Genomic DNA, 13,422 nt, shown 5'->3' on the forward strand with positions numbered 1-13,422 from the left:
GATTAGTCCTACAAAATTAGGGGTGTTTTTCTAAACCAAAAGTGAAAAAACTCACTTTTGTGTCTCTTCGTATCATTTCTTTTTATCCCTTCTTTCCTTCGAAAGTTTTCCAGCTCTCCGTTAATGGTGCCACAATGTCCTGTTACGTTCTACGTTCCATCTACCATGGGAAACCCCAAAATCCATTGAACATAATGGAAAACCTACCACAAAATTTGTCACGTTACTGCTGGTGCTCTATTTTCCAATGAGACGGGGGAAACGGAAAATTGCCCTTAATATTTGAATATGTCCTTTGCCTGCGGCAGTCTTACCGAAGAAGAGGAGAAATGTAAAATACAAAAATTACTGTCATCGTTCTTAAGTGTAGTTTAGGTTGAAGCAGTTTTTTTTGTGGTTTTTTGAAAGAGGGAGTTATCGCTATGAATAGGTATTGGGAGGTATTATAAAGAAGACAAGGTCTTTTATCTAACAAAGACTCGTGCAAGGCCTTCGTATCAAAAGGTGCGAGGCCTCATAGGAGGAGTTTTTATAAATAAAAGACAACGTTTTTCTACAAGTCGGCCTTTTAAAATAGGTATATAGATATACTTATGTCTAAAAAGAAAATCACAAAGGATTTACGCTCATCGGACAGTGTTTGTAACTAAGCACATATATGATATTAGCATATTTTTCCAAAAAGAAAAACTTCAAATTAAATAAATCAAATTACAGGTGTCGTCAGATTTTATGTAATAACCTCAAAATACCATTAAAAATTAATCTATTTTTAGATTAAATGACAAATTTATATGAACATATGAAATGAAATAATTTCTTTCGAACTAACATCACTTAGAACTGAGACATATGAAAATTACATCTACTAAAAAAAAAACTAAAAATATGGACTTAGATTGTAAAGACTTAAAATAAAAACTCTTGGCTAATTCCTACGAGGAGCATAGTGGTTATTAAAATTAAAAAAAAAATAAAAATAAACAAATAAAATTCTTGTTGTTTCACATAAAAAAAACTATATTCAAAAACGAATTGAATGAGGTGATATACAATGATAATGGCGAACTTTTGACTGTTTTGTTGTGATACCGCGTACATGTGGTGAGTCGATGTCGATGTGTGAATGTATTGTATGGTTGTCTTTCTGTGTTTAATTTTTGTTTTATGTGTAATTTGGTTGTTTGATGTTTTAGACTAAAACGCCATAATACTTGCTTTACTTAGTTCCAGCATCTTAGCTACATTCTATTCTAGAAATATTCTAGAGCTCAATTTATTATAAAATATAATAAAATTTGCTTTTTGCATTAGATAAGAAATGATTTTATTCGTTTTGGTTTTCTTATTCATCATCATCGTTGCTACAGGTGTTGTTGTTCTTGTTGTTGGCTGCTTAACTTCTTCGTTTTCTGCAATTGCAGGGATTTCTTGTTGTTTTTCTTCTTCATTTGAATATTGGCTGAGCTGAGACCATTGAAGAAGTCTTGGCTGACAATTGATTGATTTGAACAACATGTTGTGAGGTCTGAAGAGAAGAGTATTTTGAGCAACAATCATAGATTTGTTGTTGAAATTGAAATAATTATTCTTAATATTGTTTATATATAGCAAAAAACTAATGGCCTTGGGCTTGAAATTGAAAACTAGGGCCGCCAACATGCTTTCTAAGTCACAAGTTATGCAAGAAATGTCGAAAGAAGAAGTAGCTTGAGGAAGATTTTTTAAATTTAATAAAAATGTTGATGATGATGATGACAATGACGATCCCATCATCTTGGAGGATGGTGGTTGGTTTTGTTTGGATTTGTCATTGTTCTTGGTGTAATAATTGTTATAAATTTTATCTTTGTCATTATATGCAACAACTACAAAAGCCAAATGGGCTAAGATTTCGAATACAACTACAAAGGAATTTGGTAATTGTTGTAATTCTTGTTGTTGTTGTTTTTCATGGTTTTCTTGTAATATAATATTATTAACTGGGAATATTGCTAATAATATTTCGATAAATTGTTGTTGTTGTTGTTGTAATAATAATAAAGGTATTATCATAAGTACTAATTGAATTTGTAATAATAATAATAAGATTATGAATAATAATAAATATTGTTGTTGTTGGTTTTCATTTTCAAATTGTTGTTGTTGTTGTTCTTGATCCATTAAATATATATTTGCTAATATATTCAAATAAACGATTATCATTATTATAAAGATCATCAGCATTATTATTGACTTGTTCTGCTCCTCCATCAGCAGCGATGAGGACATGTGATTTTGCTGCTGTTCTAATTCTTCATTCACCTTTTCTACTTCTACTACTCCTTCATTGTTCTGACTTTGGAAAACAACATTTTTTGTCATTTGTTTGTTAAAATTTTCGATTTTAAGCAGTCATTCCGGAAGCGCAAATTCATCTTGTTCTTGGGGTTTCTTTAACCAATTACCCAAATCCTCACGACGAAAGGCGGCAAACAGCTCACGTTTGGCAATCTATGCAAAAAAGATAAACAATTTTAATAATTTTAAATAACAACCTGTCCTCTCATCGACAACAAAATTCTCACCTGATAATCTTTAACTTTGGCCTTAGTCTGTCCATAATCTGTGGTCAGCTTACGTTCGGGTAGACCTGGTAGATTCTTCACCAAACTGCCATACTTATTGAAGAACATTTGTTTGGTAATACGTGAGATTTGATTGTTCACGGTCTTGCCGGTCAGCGAATTCACCACCTCCACTTCAGTATCGCCAATTGTCCAATTAATACCGAAATTTGGTGCCTTTGCCTGATTACGAGGCTCCGACGATGTCAACTGAGCCAAACGTGGCTTATTCAAATGATACGGTGGTGGAAGACCTTGTATGGATTTTTCAATGCGACCACATACGGCCCGATACATATGCTCCGGATGCAACAAACTGCCCAATACTATGGAATGCAAATAGATTGGTTCAATAATCGATGACAGCAATGAGCCCTGTATGCCCACAATATTCCAACGGGCAATTTTATCGGAACATGACATGGTAAGAAGACGATGACCCTGTAAAGTGATAAGAGGTGTGGAGAATTAATAAAAAAAATGTTTAAAAAAAGTGATTAGTGTTGTGAAAGTCCTATCGATGTAAATTCCTTTTTTTAATGTAAAAAAGATCTTAAGACAAAGATAGTCGAACGGAATTAAGTTTGACAGCAAATTTTTCATACCCCTTTCAATGAGGTTATAAAAATTTTGAGAAGATCAAAAAATACAGATATGTAATCTTTGCTTATTTAGATCTTAAAGTACCAAATACATATGGAAGTTTCAACTTAAAAATTCTCGGAGATTTCAGTTTGCGGAATTGAATACGAAATCAAAGATCAAAATAGCAACAAAACAAAAATTTTCTCAGCCTCAACATTAATTAAAAGCTTATAACGACAAAATGCGAAAGTTTATCCTCAAAATTAATATCATGATTTCGAAGTTGATACATGGGATTCAGATGTCAGATCTAGTTTCGAAAAAGAACGACTGGGGTATTTAGTATAAATTACTTAATATGGGTTTGGTATTGTTGGTACAATTTTGCATATACCCTCAAATTATGCCTGAAAATATGTATGCCAAATTTGATCGAAATCGGTTCAGATATAGCTATAACTCCCATATATATTGTTCATCCGATTTGTTATTTTTGTCCACCGCCGCCGAAATATGCACTCTGTAACAACAACATTTGGGGAAATATATTAAATGCATCTCAGAAATACATTTGCTAAATTTTATCGAGATCGGTTCAGATTTGGATATAGCTCCCATATATAACTTCGTCCGATTTACTTTTTATTGTGCACCAAACGTCTAATATTTGTCCAAATGGGATGGAATTTGGCACTTACGACCGAATTGAGTCAGATATAGCCATAGCTTCCATATATATTATTCATCCGATTTGTTACCAACAACCGTAATATGCACTCCGTAACAACGATATTCAGGGAAATATATCAAATACAGCTCGGCCCCGCCCGACTTTAAGACTTTCTTTACTGGTTTTTACTGAATTAGTAGTTTAGCTGATACAACTATAATGCAGGAAAACATAAGTAGTAAATAACGAGATCATATTATCAAAATTAACCTTCCGATGCTGATGAATTTTAAACATTCGTAGGTACAATACTTATGCACAGATCAAATGAGATTGCATTGAAGAAGTTTCAATCTTGTTGTCACAGACCTTTGGTCACTTTTTTCATACGAGCCAAAAAGTATGCAACAGTGAAGGTGTTATAGACTTGCAAACAACTTTTATTGTCGATTTTATGAAGAAACAGACCGTCACGAAATAAAAAAAACCCCGTGTCGAAAATATGTATAGAGACTATTAAACCTTCTCACTGGATTAGCAACTTAGCTGACACACCGTCACATGAGCTTCGTGGATTATCAAAATGTTGAGCCTTTGTGGGGGAGGTACCAGAAGGAGAGGACCGATATATCCCATCTTCACAACAGATCTTGTGTTAGCAAAAATTTTTATATGTGTGAAATATAAAGAGAACCTGATACTTATTTGGGATTTTCTAAACGTTTCGGTCATTCAAAACATTGACCCTTTGTGGAGGAGGTACCAGAAGGAATGGTCCGATCTTTGCAATCTTTATAACAGATCTGGTGTTGAAAGAAAAATTCAGATGTGTGAAGTCTAAATGGAATGCTATATTCGGTTTTACCAACAAATGTATACCCTCAGCCAATATTCGATTACTTAAATGTATTTTGACGTCTGTAATGATTATTCAAATTGTTGAACCTCTATGGCGTAGGTTCCATAGGAAGGGGCCAATATTTTACATTTACGATAATATAAATATTGCGACGTGTCAGGTTTTGACTATATCGACAGCTTTCTTCACTTTATATGAGATATGTGATTATTTTTAGAAAATGTACGTGAAGTGCCAGATGAGATCGACCGAAGGATTCCATTTTCATACTTTGTTTAATACAGATAAAAATATTGGTATGGGCAAAATTAGAAGAAAATCGAACATTTATATCCAATTTTATGCGAAATCATATAAACCATATTCTTAGTTTTCTGAACCTCAATTATTCTTCTATGAAAGGGTGAAATGAAAACGTTTATAAAGGGAAGAAATGTCAAATGTCTCGCCCTTGGTTGAGTGAAAGATTTAGATATAGCAAGTTGTATAGAATCGATGTCATGTTTCGTAAGTTATGACAGATATAGGTATTGAAAACTGCGACCCTTGTGTGGGTGAGGTACCCGAAGGGGTTTGTAGATATATATCATACCCACAACAGATCTAGTGTTAGCAGAAATCTTTGTATGTATGAAATTTGAAGAGAGGTGGATGCTTCTTTTGCTTTCTTTGTGCGGTGGTACCAAAATGTGGGGGTGGTACCAAAAGAAATGGTCCGATCTCTACCATCTTTAGGACAGATCTTGTGTTTATTGAAATATTGAGATGTACCAAGTCTAAATGGAATCGAATGTTAATTTCGGGTTTTATGAGCTTCATGGATTTTAAAAATGCTGACCCTTTGTGGGGGACGTACCAGAAGGAGTGGACCGATATATCCCATTTTCACACCAGACCTTGGGTTAATAAAAATATTGTGGTGTGTGTTAATTGAAGAAAACCAAAATGACTATTTCGGAATTTAAGATCGTTTTGGTTATTTCGGGGGAGGAATGGTCAGATCTCTACCGTTTTTATAACAAATCTTGTGTTTATTGAAATAGTGAGATGTGCCAAGTCTGAATTGAATCGAATGTTAATTTCATGTTTATAAGCTTCATGGATATTTCAAATTTTGAATCTTTGTGGGAGATCTTCACACCGGACCTTGGATTAGTAAAAATATTGTGATGTGTGTAATTTGAAGACAATCGGCTATGATGAAATAGCCAGATAATGCAAGGATTCCATGGAATCTTGATCTGAAAATTTTCTAAGATTTGACGGAGTGGGAACTTGTAGGCAACTTTGTGTTGCAAACTTCCAAAACGCCATTATATGTGCCTTCTATTGTTAGCTCTACTTTCATAATCTGTTCGATTTTTCTTGTAATTATTGGTAAAAATTAATTTTGTCGCACAGATCATATAGTAGTCGCAACAGAATGTTCGAAAGTTTGGTTAACCAATTATTGGATTTAAATTCCTTTTGTGAAGCACCGAAATTTGAGTTCCTGATTTCCATGTATCATTAACCTAATATTACAATGTCGAATTGATGGGTACACGCTAGCCCATTTCATCAAAGAAAGAATATTGGAATATAACCACTCCTCTTTTGGGATACTTGTAACAATTATGGGAGCGTTCAAAAATCATGTATCGTAATTGTCTCCAACGAAGTGGGAAAGACCTCTCGAATTTGATTTTGATTTTCAGGAAAAACTTTTGGAGGAACAATGAACCCAAAGCTGTACTGAACCCGATTTTAAAACCTCCTAAAATTGATATTAAAATTAAATTTAATAATTCAAAAATAGATAATAGGAAAATACTTACCTCCAAAACACCATCCCAGGTCTGAATGCCATCACTGCTCTTAACGGGTATGGTACCTTCACCCGATTCAATCTTTGTACGCAATTGACCACGTGCTTTTCTGTACAGGTGGTGGTGGTAGTGGTGAGATTTTGGTTTGAGATTTGATTTGGTTTTTGAGATATACACAGAGAGAGATAGAGAGGGGAAGAACGTTGTGTTTCGATTGATTTCGAAGAGAGTTTAGTGTTTTTATATTCGAAATCAGATCGGGAAAGGAAAATTTGTTGTTGTTGGTTGGTAGATTGGTTGGTGGTGGTTGTGGTGTGTTAGAAAACAAAAATAGACATTTTTACAGCAACATAAGTTTATTTGTTCATCGATTAAAATAAATTATTTGTATTTTTTTTAGTTTAGTAAAAAAATTCCACAATGTTTCAGACGTAGACATAAGTAGAGAGAGATAAAGAGAAAAAAATTATGGATTTAAAAGAGAGCGCCGACACAAAAAGAGAGCATTGTTAGAAAAAAAAGTAGAGACAATAAAAGAAAATTATTATTATTAATTTGAAAGAATAATTATGCAAGAAATCAATTGGAAATTTTGAAAAAACATTTCGAAATAATAACAAAATTTTACATTTCAATAAAATAGAGAAGAAAAAAAAAATAGAAGAAGAAAGAAAGAAAGAATAGAAAAAAAAGGAGATACGTCAAAATTTAGATTCAAGAAACTGAAGTGGAGGTACTTTAAAATTTAGATTTTTTTAAGTGTTTAAAAAACAATTAACAAAAAAAAAGAAACGAAAGAAGATAACACAAAAAAATATGAAATCTAAAACAAAACTTGTTGGAAATTTCCGAATGAAAAGTATTTAAAAGTGGTAAATGGAAGAAACACTTTGTGAGACACTGTTACAATGGCCACTACTAACCTCCCATATGGTCTAGTGGCTAGGATATCTGGCTTTCACCCAGAAGGCCCGGGTTCGATTCCCGGTATGGGAAGATTTTTTTTATTTTCATTTTGTTTTGAGCGTTGCGATTCACGGCGAATTTTTTTGCGTAGTTGAAGCGCGTTGTTTTTTTTTTCGTTTTCACCCAGAAGGCCCGTTTTCGTTGCCCATTTTGGAACGGAATACGCGCGTTTTTTTTTTTTTGTGTTGCTGGTCTTTGTTTTTGTCATGCCATTTTTAAATACTTTTTTCTTCAGAAATTTCACAAATTCTTCAAAAGTGTTTTTTTTTTTTGGTATTTTTTAGTTTCTTTTCTTTTTTCTTTTTGGGGGGTTCCAAAAAATCTTTTACTCTACTTGGTCTACAAAAGAAATATTTTGTAAATTTTTTTGTTTGTTTGGTTCTTTTTTTTTTCAAACATGGCATTTCAAGAAAATTTACTTTAAAAGATTCTCAAAAATTAAAAAGTATATAAAGTAGTATATATATATAGAGTTTTATATATATGGTAAAGGTATATATAAATTAGTTGTAAAGATATTTTTACCTATTTGGGTGTTTATCAACACTCGAGTCATTTTCGTGGGGACTAAAAATGCGAGCATCCCCACAAGGCGCTGTATTTATGTACAGATGAAAATGTACACCGGTTTTCAATTTGTACGGGTATTGCGCATTTTCTTGGTTCCTCACGAAAATTGACTGATTTGCTGTTGCTATAAAAATAAATAAAATAAATTTTTGTTTTTATTATTAATTAAATTCGTTGTATGTTTTTTTTTTTTTAATTTTATTTTAAAATATTATTAATTTCTTTTTCAAAAAAAGGGGTTATAATGAAATTTGAAAAGAAAAAAAGTAAGAAAAAGAGAGGTGGACTTGGTGGTGGTGGTGATTTAACAGGGTTTTAGTATGGAAACTTAAAAAAGAAGGTGATAAAAATTAATAGAAACCTAAAGAAAGTAAAACATATTGTGTTGTAATGGAGGTGTTTTCCAACATTTGGGGCTGAGTGAAACAAAAATGATGTGTGTGATATTATTCTCAGGCTTAGGCAGTAGAAAAAAATAAATAGTGTGGATTTTTGTTGTTGTTTTTTTTTTTTTTTAAAGAAAAATTAACAAAAATTAATGTCTTCTAAAAACAAAAATTAGGAAAAATTAGTAATTCACTTTCGAAATCTTTTTACTCTAGGCCAACGTCGTGTCATCCAAAAAACTTACGAGACGAGAGAATTCAAAACAAACTTCAATTTCTAAGAAAAAACAAACTTGATAGTTTATCACTTTTAAAAATTCTATATTTTTTTTTTTTTGTCAAAATTATCAAATTATATATGTATGTATCATAAAATGCACATGAGATGGAGATGTAAGTTATTGATTTTTCATGTAACCCAAAGTCCTAGGCTTGATTCCCGTTTTTCACATTTTTTTAATTGTAAAAATTTTTTATTTTATTTTTGATATTTACATGTGGTTCAGAGAAATGTGTTAGCGAAAAATATCGAACATGCCAACATGCAAATATTATACACAGATACAAGCATAATTGTTACGAACGAACATTGATTAATTATGTGAAAGTGTTGAAATTAAAAAACGGGTTAAATCAAAAATTTTTATTGTCTTGTACATTGGTAGCTTTAATAACCTAATTTTCGAGACAGAATGTATGGGGAACCTTGGTTTAGGGTGTATTCTTCAATTTTGTCATGGAGGCATTTGTATCGCCGTCTTAAAGACTACAACGTAACCTTAATGGAGGGGGAAAATTCAGCTCTCTTCCACCTTTTTTTTAAATTTTGGGATTGATATTCATTGGCATTAAATAAAAAAATAAATAAAATACAAGAGTAGTGAACTGACTGACTGATCGAGAATCAACGCCCAGACGAAACGGCTGAGGCTACAGTTTTGAAATTTTTTCTCGAGTCTTGGTGCGTAGGCGCGTGGTAAAGCTGGGTTTTTAGCAATTCGTACTGAAAGTCTACGAAAAGTACTAAAATGTACTAAAAATTTAACACTTTGTATTGGATAAAAACTTGGAATGAGACTTGCACTCGGTGGATTACAGGATAGATGAAACAAAGGGTTTTTAGAAATTCGAGTTTTAGGGTTACGAAAAGCCCTTCAACGGTACTAAGCTTCTAAAATTGTACCATTTGGTATAAACTTAACAAGTAAAAAAGCAGAAGGTTCCGCCCGGCCGAACTTTGAATACCCTCCACCATTTGGAACGAATTTGGAAAAACGGAGACTTGGACCTGTATAGGTAACTTTTGTCATAAGCCATTACAATATTCAAATACGAAACTTGAAAAAAATTGGTGAATAATGTAGCTAGTAGGTACTGATATATGGGGCCTATACGAAGGCCTGGACCTGCATAGACCAGTTTTCTGTCATAGACTGTAGTTCCCATTACGAACTCGAAATGTGAAACACTTACGGTGAATAATGTCGCTAAAAATCTTCAAAATACCAGATAATGGGGGGGGGGGTACCGTTGTATGGGGTCTATACAAAATCGTGGACCTACATAAACAATTCTCTTTCAGGGGGTAAAATAGTCACGAAGAACTCCTTGTGTACAATTTCAGACAATTTCATTGAAAAATGTGGTTACAATCATCAAAATACCGAACATCGTGGGGTATCTAAAATTATTATTTCGATGAGTTAGAAACGGAATGGCGAACATAATATAACCTCCATACTATGTACGGTGGAGGGTATAAACATTGGTATAAGAATCAAGGTTGGCACATAAGTTTGATATATGAAGGTGGTTTTAGAAGTGTGCGAACTGAAGTAAATGGTACACAATTTGGAACAGTCTGTATTGAGGCCCCTGTTGGTGGTAGGTTTGCGATTTTGGAAATGGGTACAATAATTAACCCATATTGCGTGAACAGACAGTGCTGGCAATCCGGAATTTGGTATTAAGGTCGCTGTTCATGGAGGTGCATATGTCCAGAAATTTGTACTATAATTGTACGAACAGTACTGAATGGTAAAATATTTGGTATGGCGTGGAGGGATAGAAATTTAATATTTAGATTTCTGATGGTATCTGTGTTTGAGATTTGGCGGTGGTTCGGAATTAATTCATATACATATTTGTACGAAAAGTACCAATTTGGTATTGGTTGAAGGGATAGAGCTGGAAGCCCGAATTTTGATATGGACGTCACTGTTGGTGCCTGTGATTGAGAGAAAGTTCTGATTTGGAGATGCGTACCACGAGTGCACGAAAAGTACTAAATTGGGTAAAGGGATGGAGATAAAATTCTGAAATTTGTTATTAAGATAACTGTTGGTACTATAATTGTTCGAAAAGTACTGAGTGGTACCAACTTTGGAATTGGACGAAGGCATAGAACTGAAATCCCGAGCTGCATATTGAGGTCTCCCTTGGTATCTGAGATAGAGATCGTCCTGTGATTTTGTAAATGAGTACTATAATTGTTGGAAAAGTACTAATTTTTACCAATTTTGGATCACTATATGTGTCTAGGATGCGTTCAACATGGTCCGATAGCGTAACTCCAGTTATCCTTCATTTTCAAAGAAAAATTATCCAATTATGCCTTTGGATCCAAATCCGCAGCAAACAGTGACTCAAATGCATCGGCTTCTCAAAGTGTACGTGTGGGTATGTGGCCCAAATGACACAATTTTTCTTATTTAAATACTGCTAATAGACCCTATACCAAGTAAAATTTGGATCGATAAATTAAGAGATTATTAAAAAATTATTAAATAATTTACAATTTTGGTATGATTTGCAAACCCTCCCCTATGACCTTTTTTAGTCTACACAAAAATCGATCGCACCTTTTACAATGTTTTAATTCCAAGAGAACAAAACATGTAAAAATCATCCCCTAGTGGCATCCGCAAATTGCATATTCAAGAAAACTCTTAAAATTCCAATATTATGTATCCCATATGGTCTAGTGGCTAGGATATCTGGCTTTCACCCAGAAGGCCCGGGTTCGATTCCCGGTATGGGAAAGTTTTTTTTTTATTTGTTAATATTCTATTTTATTTCTAACGAAATAAGGAAATTATAGTTAAAAAGTAATTTTCCTTATTTTTTCAGGCCATAACTTAATATCAACAGTTCAAAAAGATTTCTCTTCCTAATATGAAATTCTGACATTCGATAACGAAAAAAATTAGATCGGAATATATTTAAAAATGTAAATTTCGGCTTGATTTAATTAAAAATTTCGTTTAATATTGAATATTACTATTATTATTCCTTAATCCTCATCCCTTATTATTATTAATCCTCTGTTCTTTCTATCGAATTTTTTTTTCATCAAAGGGCATACAAAAATTCTTTTCGATATCGAATGATAAATTTGCTTCCCTGGCATTGCTTCATTTCATTATTGAAATTAATTAAAAATACAATTATTATTCATGAGTTAAAAAAATATTGGAATAAATTGCTTCTTGAGTTATTTAGAGATCGCCACAAAAATTGTTTTCATTAAAAATCTAACATTTATATCGATCACTTGTTATTAAAACTATTTTCCACATTACATAATTTATATCCCATATGGTCTAGTGGCTAGGATATCTGGCTTTCACCCAGAAGGCCCGGGTTCGATTCCCGGTATGGGAAGTTTCTTTTTGTAAATATTTTTAAAATTCCAAAAAGTGTGTACTTTTTCAAATAGCCCAACAATCAATAAAAAAACAATAACAACACCAATAACACTTATAATACGATAACACATCACATGGTGGTGCCAAACATTCATAACTTCATGCGCATACACATAGAATAATAATAAAAATACTTTTGAGAACATAGCAGCGGCAGTTTCTATGTTATCTTCGAATCGCCACACAATGATCATAGTGGTGCGATCGAAACAGGTTTATTATTATTAAGCATAAAAGTATAAAGAGAACTGTGTGTTGTGTAAAATGTTAGCGCGATGCTATGTACATATCCCATATGGTCTAGTGGCTAGGATATCTGGCTTTCACCCTGAAGGCCCGGGTTCGATTCCCGGTATGGGAAAATTTTTTTTATTTTATTTTAAAAATTCATTGATAGAATCAATTGTAGTGATAGAATTATTTCCATAATAGGCAGGCCATACGAGCTCTATGAAGTAGAGAGACAACTACCTGAAGAATCTTTAAAGTAGTAATACATACATGCATATTTTCAGTTACATTTATCTTTTTTATGTACAGTGCTACATATAATATTTTAATGCAAATTAAAAACAAACATTTATAGCACTAACATAAATAATTGTTTAATTATTAAAAAATATATTTTCAAATATTATTAATATAAGTTTGTAAAATCTTTAACATATTTTACGCATATAATTATTATCATATGTATGTACACTCTTAACAAGCAAGCACATGTCATGTCAGGATGGCCGAGCGGTCTAAGGCGCCAGACTCAAGTGTGAAAACTTGTTCTGTTCAAACAGAATTTGTACGATGAGCGTTCTGGTCCTCTCTGAGGGCGTGGGTTCAAATCCCACTCCTGACAAAAAACTTTTTTTTGAAGAGGAGGGGTTTTTAATATATTAAAAAATATCTAAATAAAATCACCTATATCAAAAGATAGTGGCTCAAAAATCTAGCAAAAATTATTCGCTTTAGCTATAGCAAGACAGAAATCATATTTAAATCGTAACCAGTATTAAATGGATATGAAGAAACTATTAAGGCCCACAAAATGTATACAAATTCAAACATCAACTGTTCAATTTTGAAACTAATTAAAGAAATAGTTACCAAAATAATTGATAATTTTAATTCCAGCAATTAAAGCAGAGTCAGGGTAATCTAAAGGGAAACGGAGTGTTAAGCAACAATTAATTTTTGTTTTCAATAAAAAATATATTTTTCAATTTTATGCAATCAGCTACAATCGATTTTCGAAGTTGGCATCGATTTTG

The 13,422-nt window shown here is 32.7% G+C and overlaps 1 protein-coding gene and 5 non-coding genes across 17 annotated transcripts in view; 5 read left to right on the plus strand and 1 right to left on the minus strand.

The window, feature by feature from the left end:
• Positions 1–2,389: 2,389 nt before the first annotated feature.
• The window catches only part of LOC101888568 (double-stranded RNA-specific editase Adar), a 288,710-nt gene continuing 277,677 nt past the window's right edge, over positions 2,390–13,422 (minus strand). For all 12 annotated transcript variants that reach the window (XM_059121966.1, XM_059121962.1, XM_059121967.1 and 9 more), the window contains 4 exons: positions 8,020–8,188; positions 6,538–6,637; positions 2,568–3,047; positions 2,390–2,493 (listed from right to left, as the gene is read on the minus strand). In XM_059121966.1, the coding sequence (XP_058977949.1) occupies positions 2,395–2,493; positions 2,568–3,047; positions 6,538–6,637; positions 8,020–8,188 (848 nt within the window). In that variant the 3' untranslated portion in view covers positions 2,390–2,394. The remainder of the gene's footprint in view (positions 2,494–2,567; positions 3,048–6,537; positions 6,638–8,019; positions 8,189–13,422) is intronic.
• TRNAE-UUC (transfer RNA glutamic acid (anticodon UUC)) lies at positions 7,453–7,524 on the plus strand. Its single transcript has one exon. It is a non-coding gene; the product is annotated as a tRNA-Glu (tRNA).
• Positions 11,420–11,491, plus strand: TRNAE-UUC (transfer RNA glutamic acid (anticodon UUC)). The gene has a single exon. It is a non-coding gene; the product is annotated as a tRNA-Glu (tRNA).
• On the plus strand, positions 12,042–12,113 carry TRNAE-UUC (transfer RNA glutamic acid (anticodon UUC)). Its single transcript has one exon. It is a non-coding gene; the product is annotated as a tRNA-Glu (tRNA).
• TRNAE-UUC (transfer RNA glutamic acid (anticodon UUC)) lies at positions 12,447–12,518 on the plus strand. Its single transcript has one exon. It is a non-coding gene; the product is annotated as a tRNA-Glu (tRNA).
• TRNAL-CAA (transfer RNA leucine (anticodon CAA)) lies at positions 12,885–13,010 on the plus strand. Its single transcript has 2 exons — positions 12,885–12,922; positions 12,966–13,010. It is a non-coding gene; the product is annotated as a tRNA-Leu (tRNA).

This window comes from Musca domestica, unplaced genomic scaffold, assembly GCF_030504385.1.
Source record: "Musca domestica strain aabys unplaced genomic scaffold, Musca_domestica.polishedcontigs.V.1.1 2, whole genome shotgun sequence".
NCBI lineage: Eukaryota > Metazoa > Arthropoda > Insecta > Diptera > Muscidae > Musca > Musca domestica.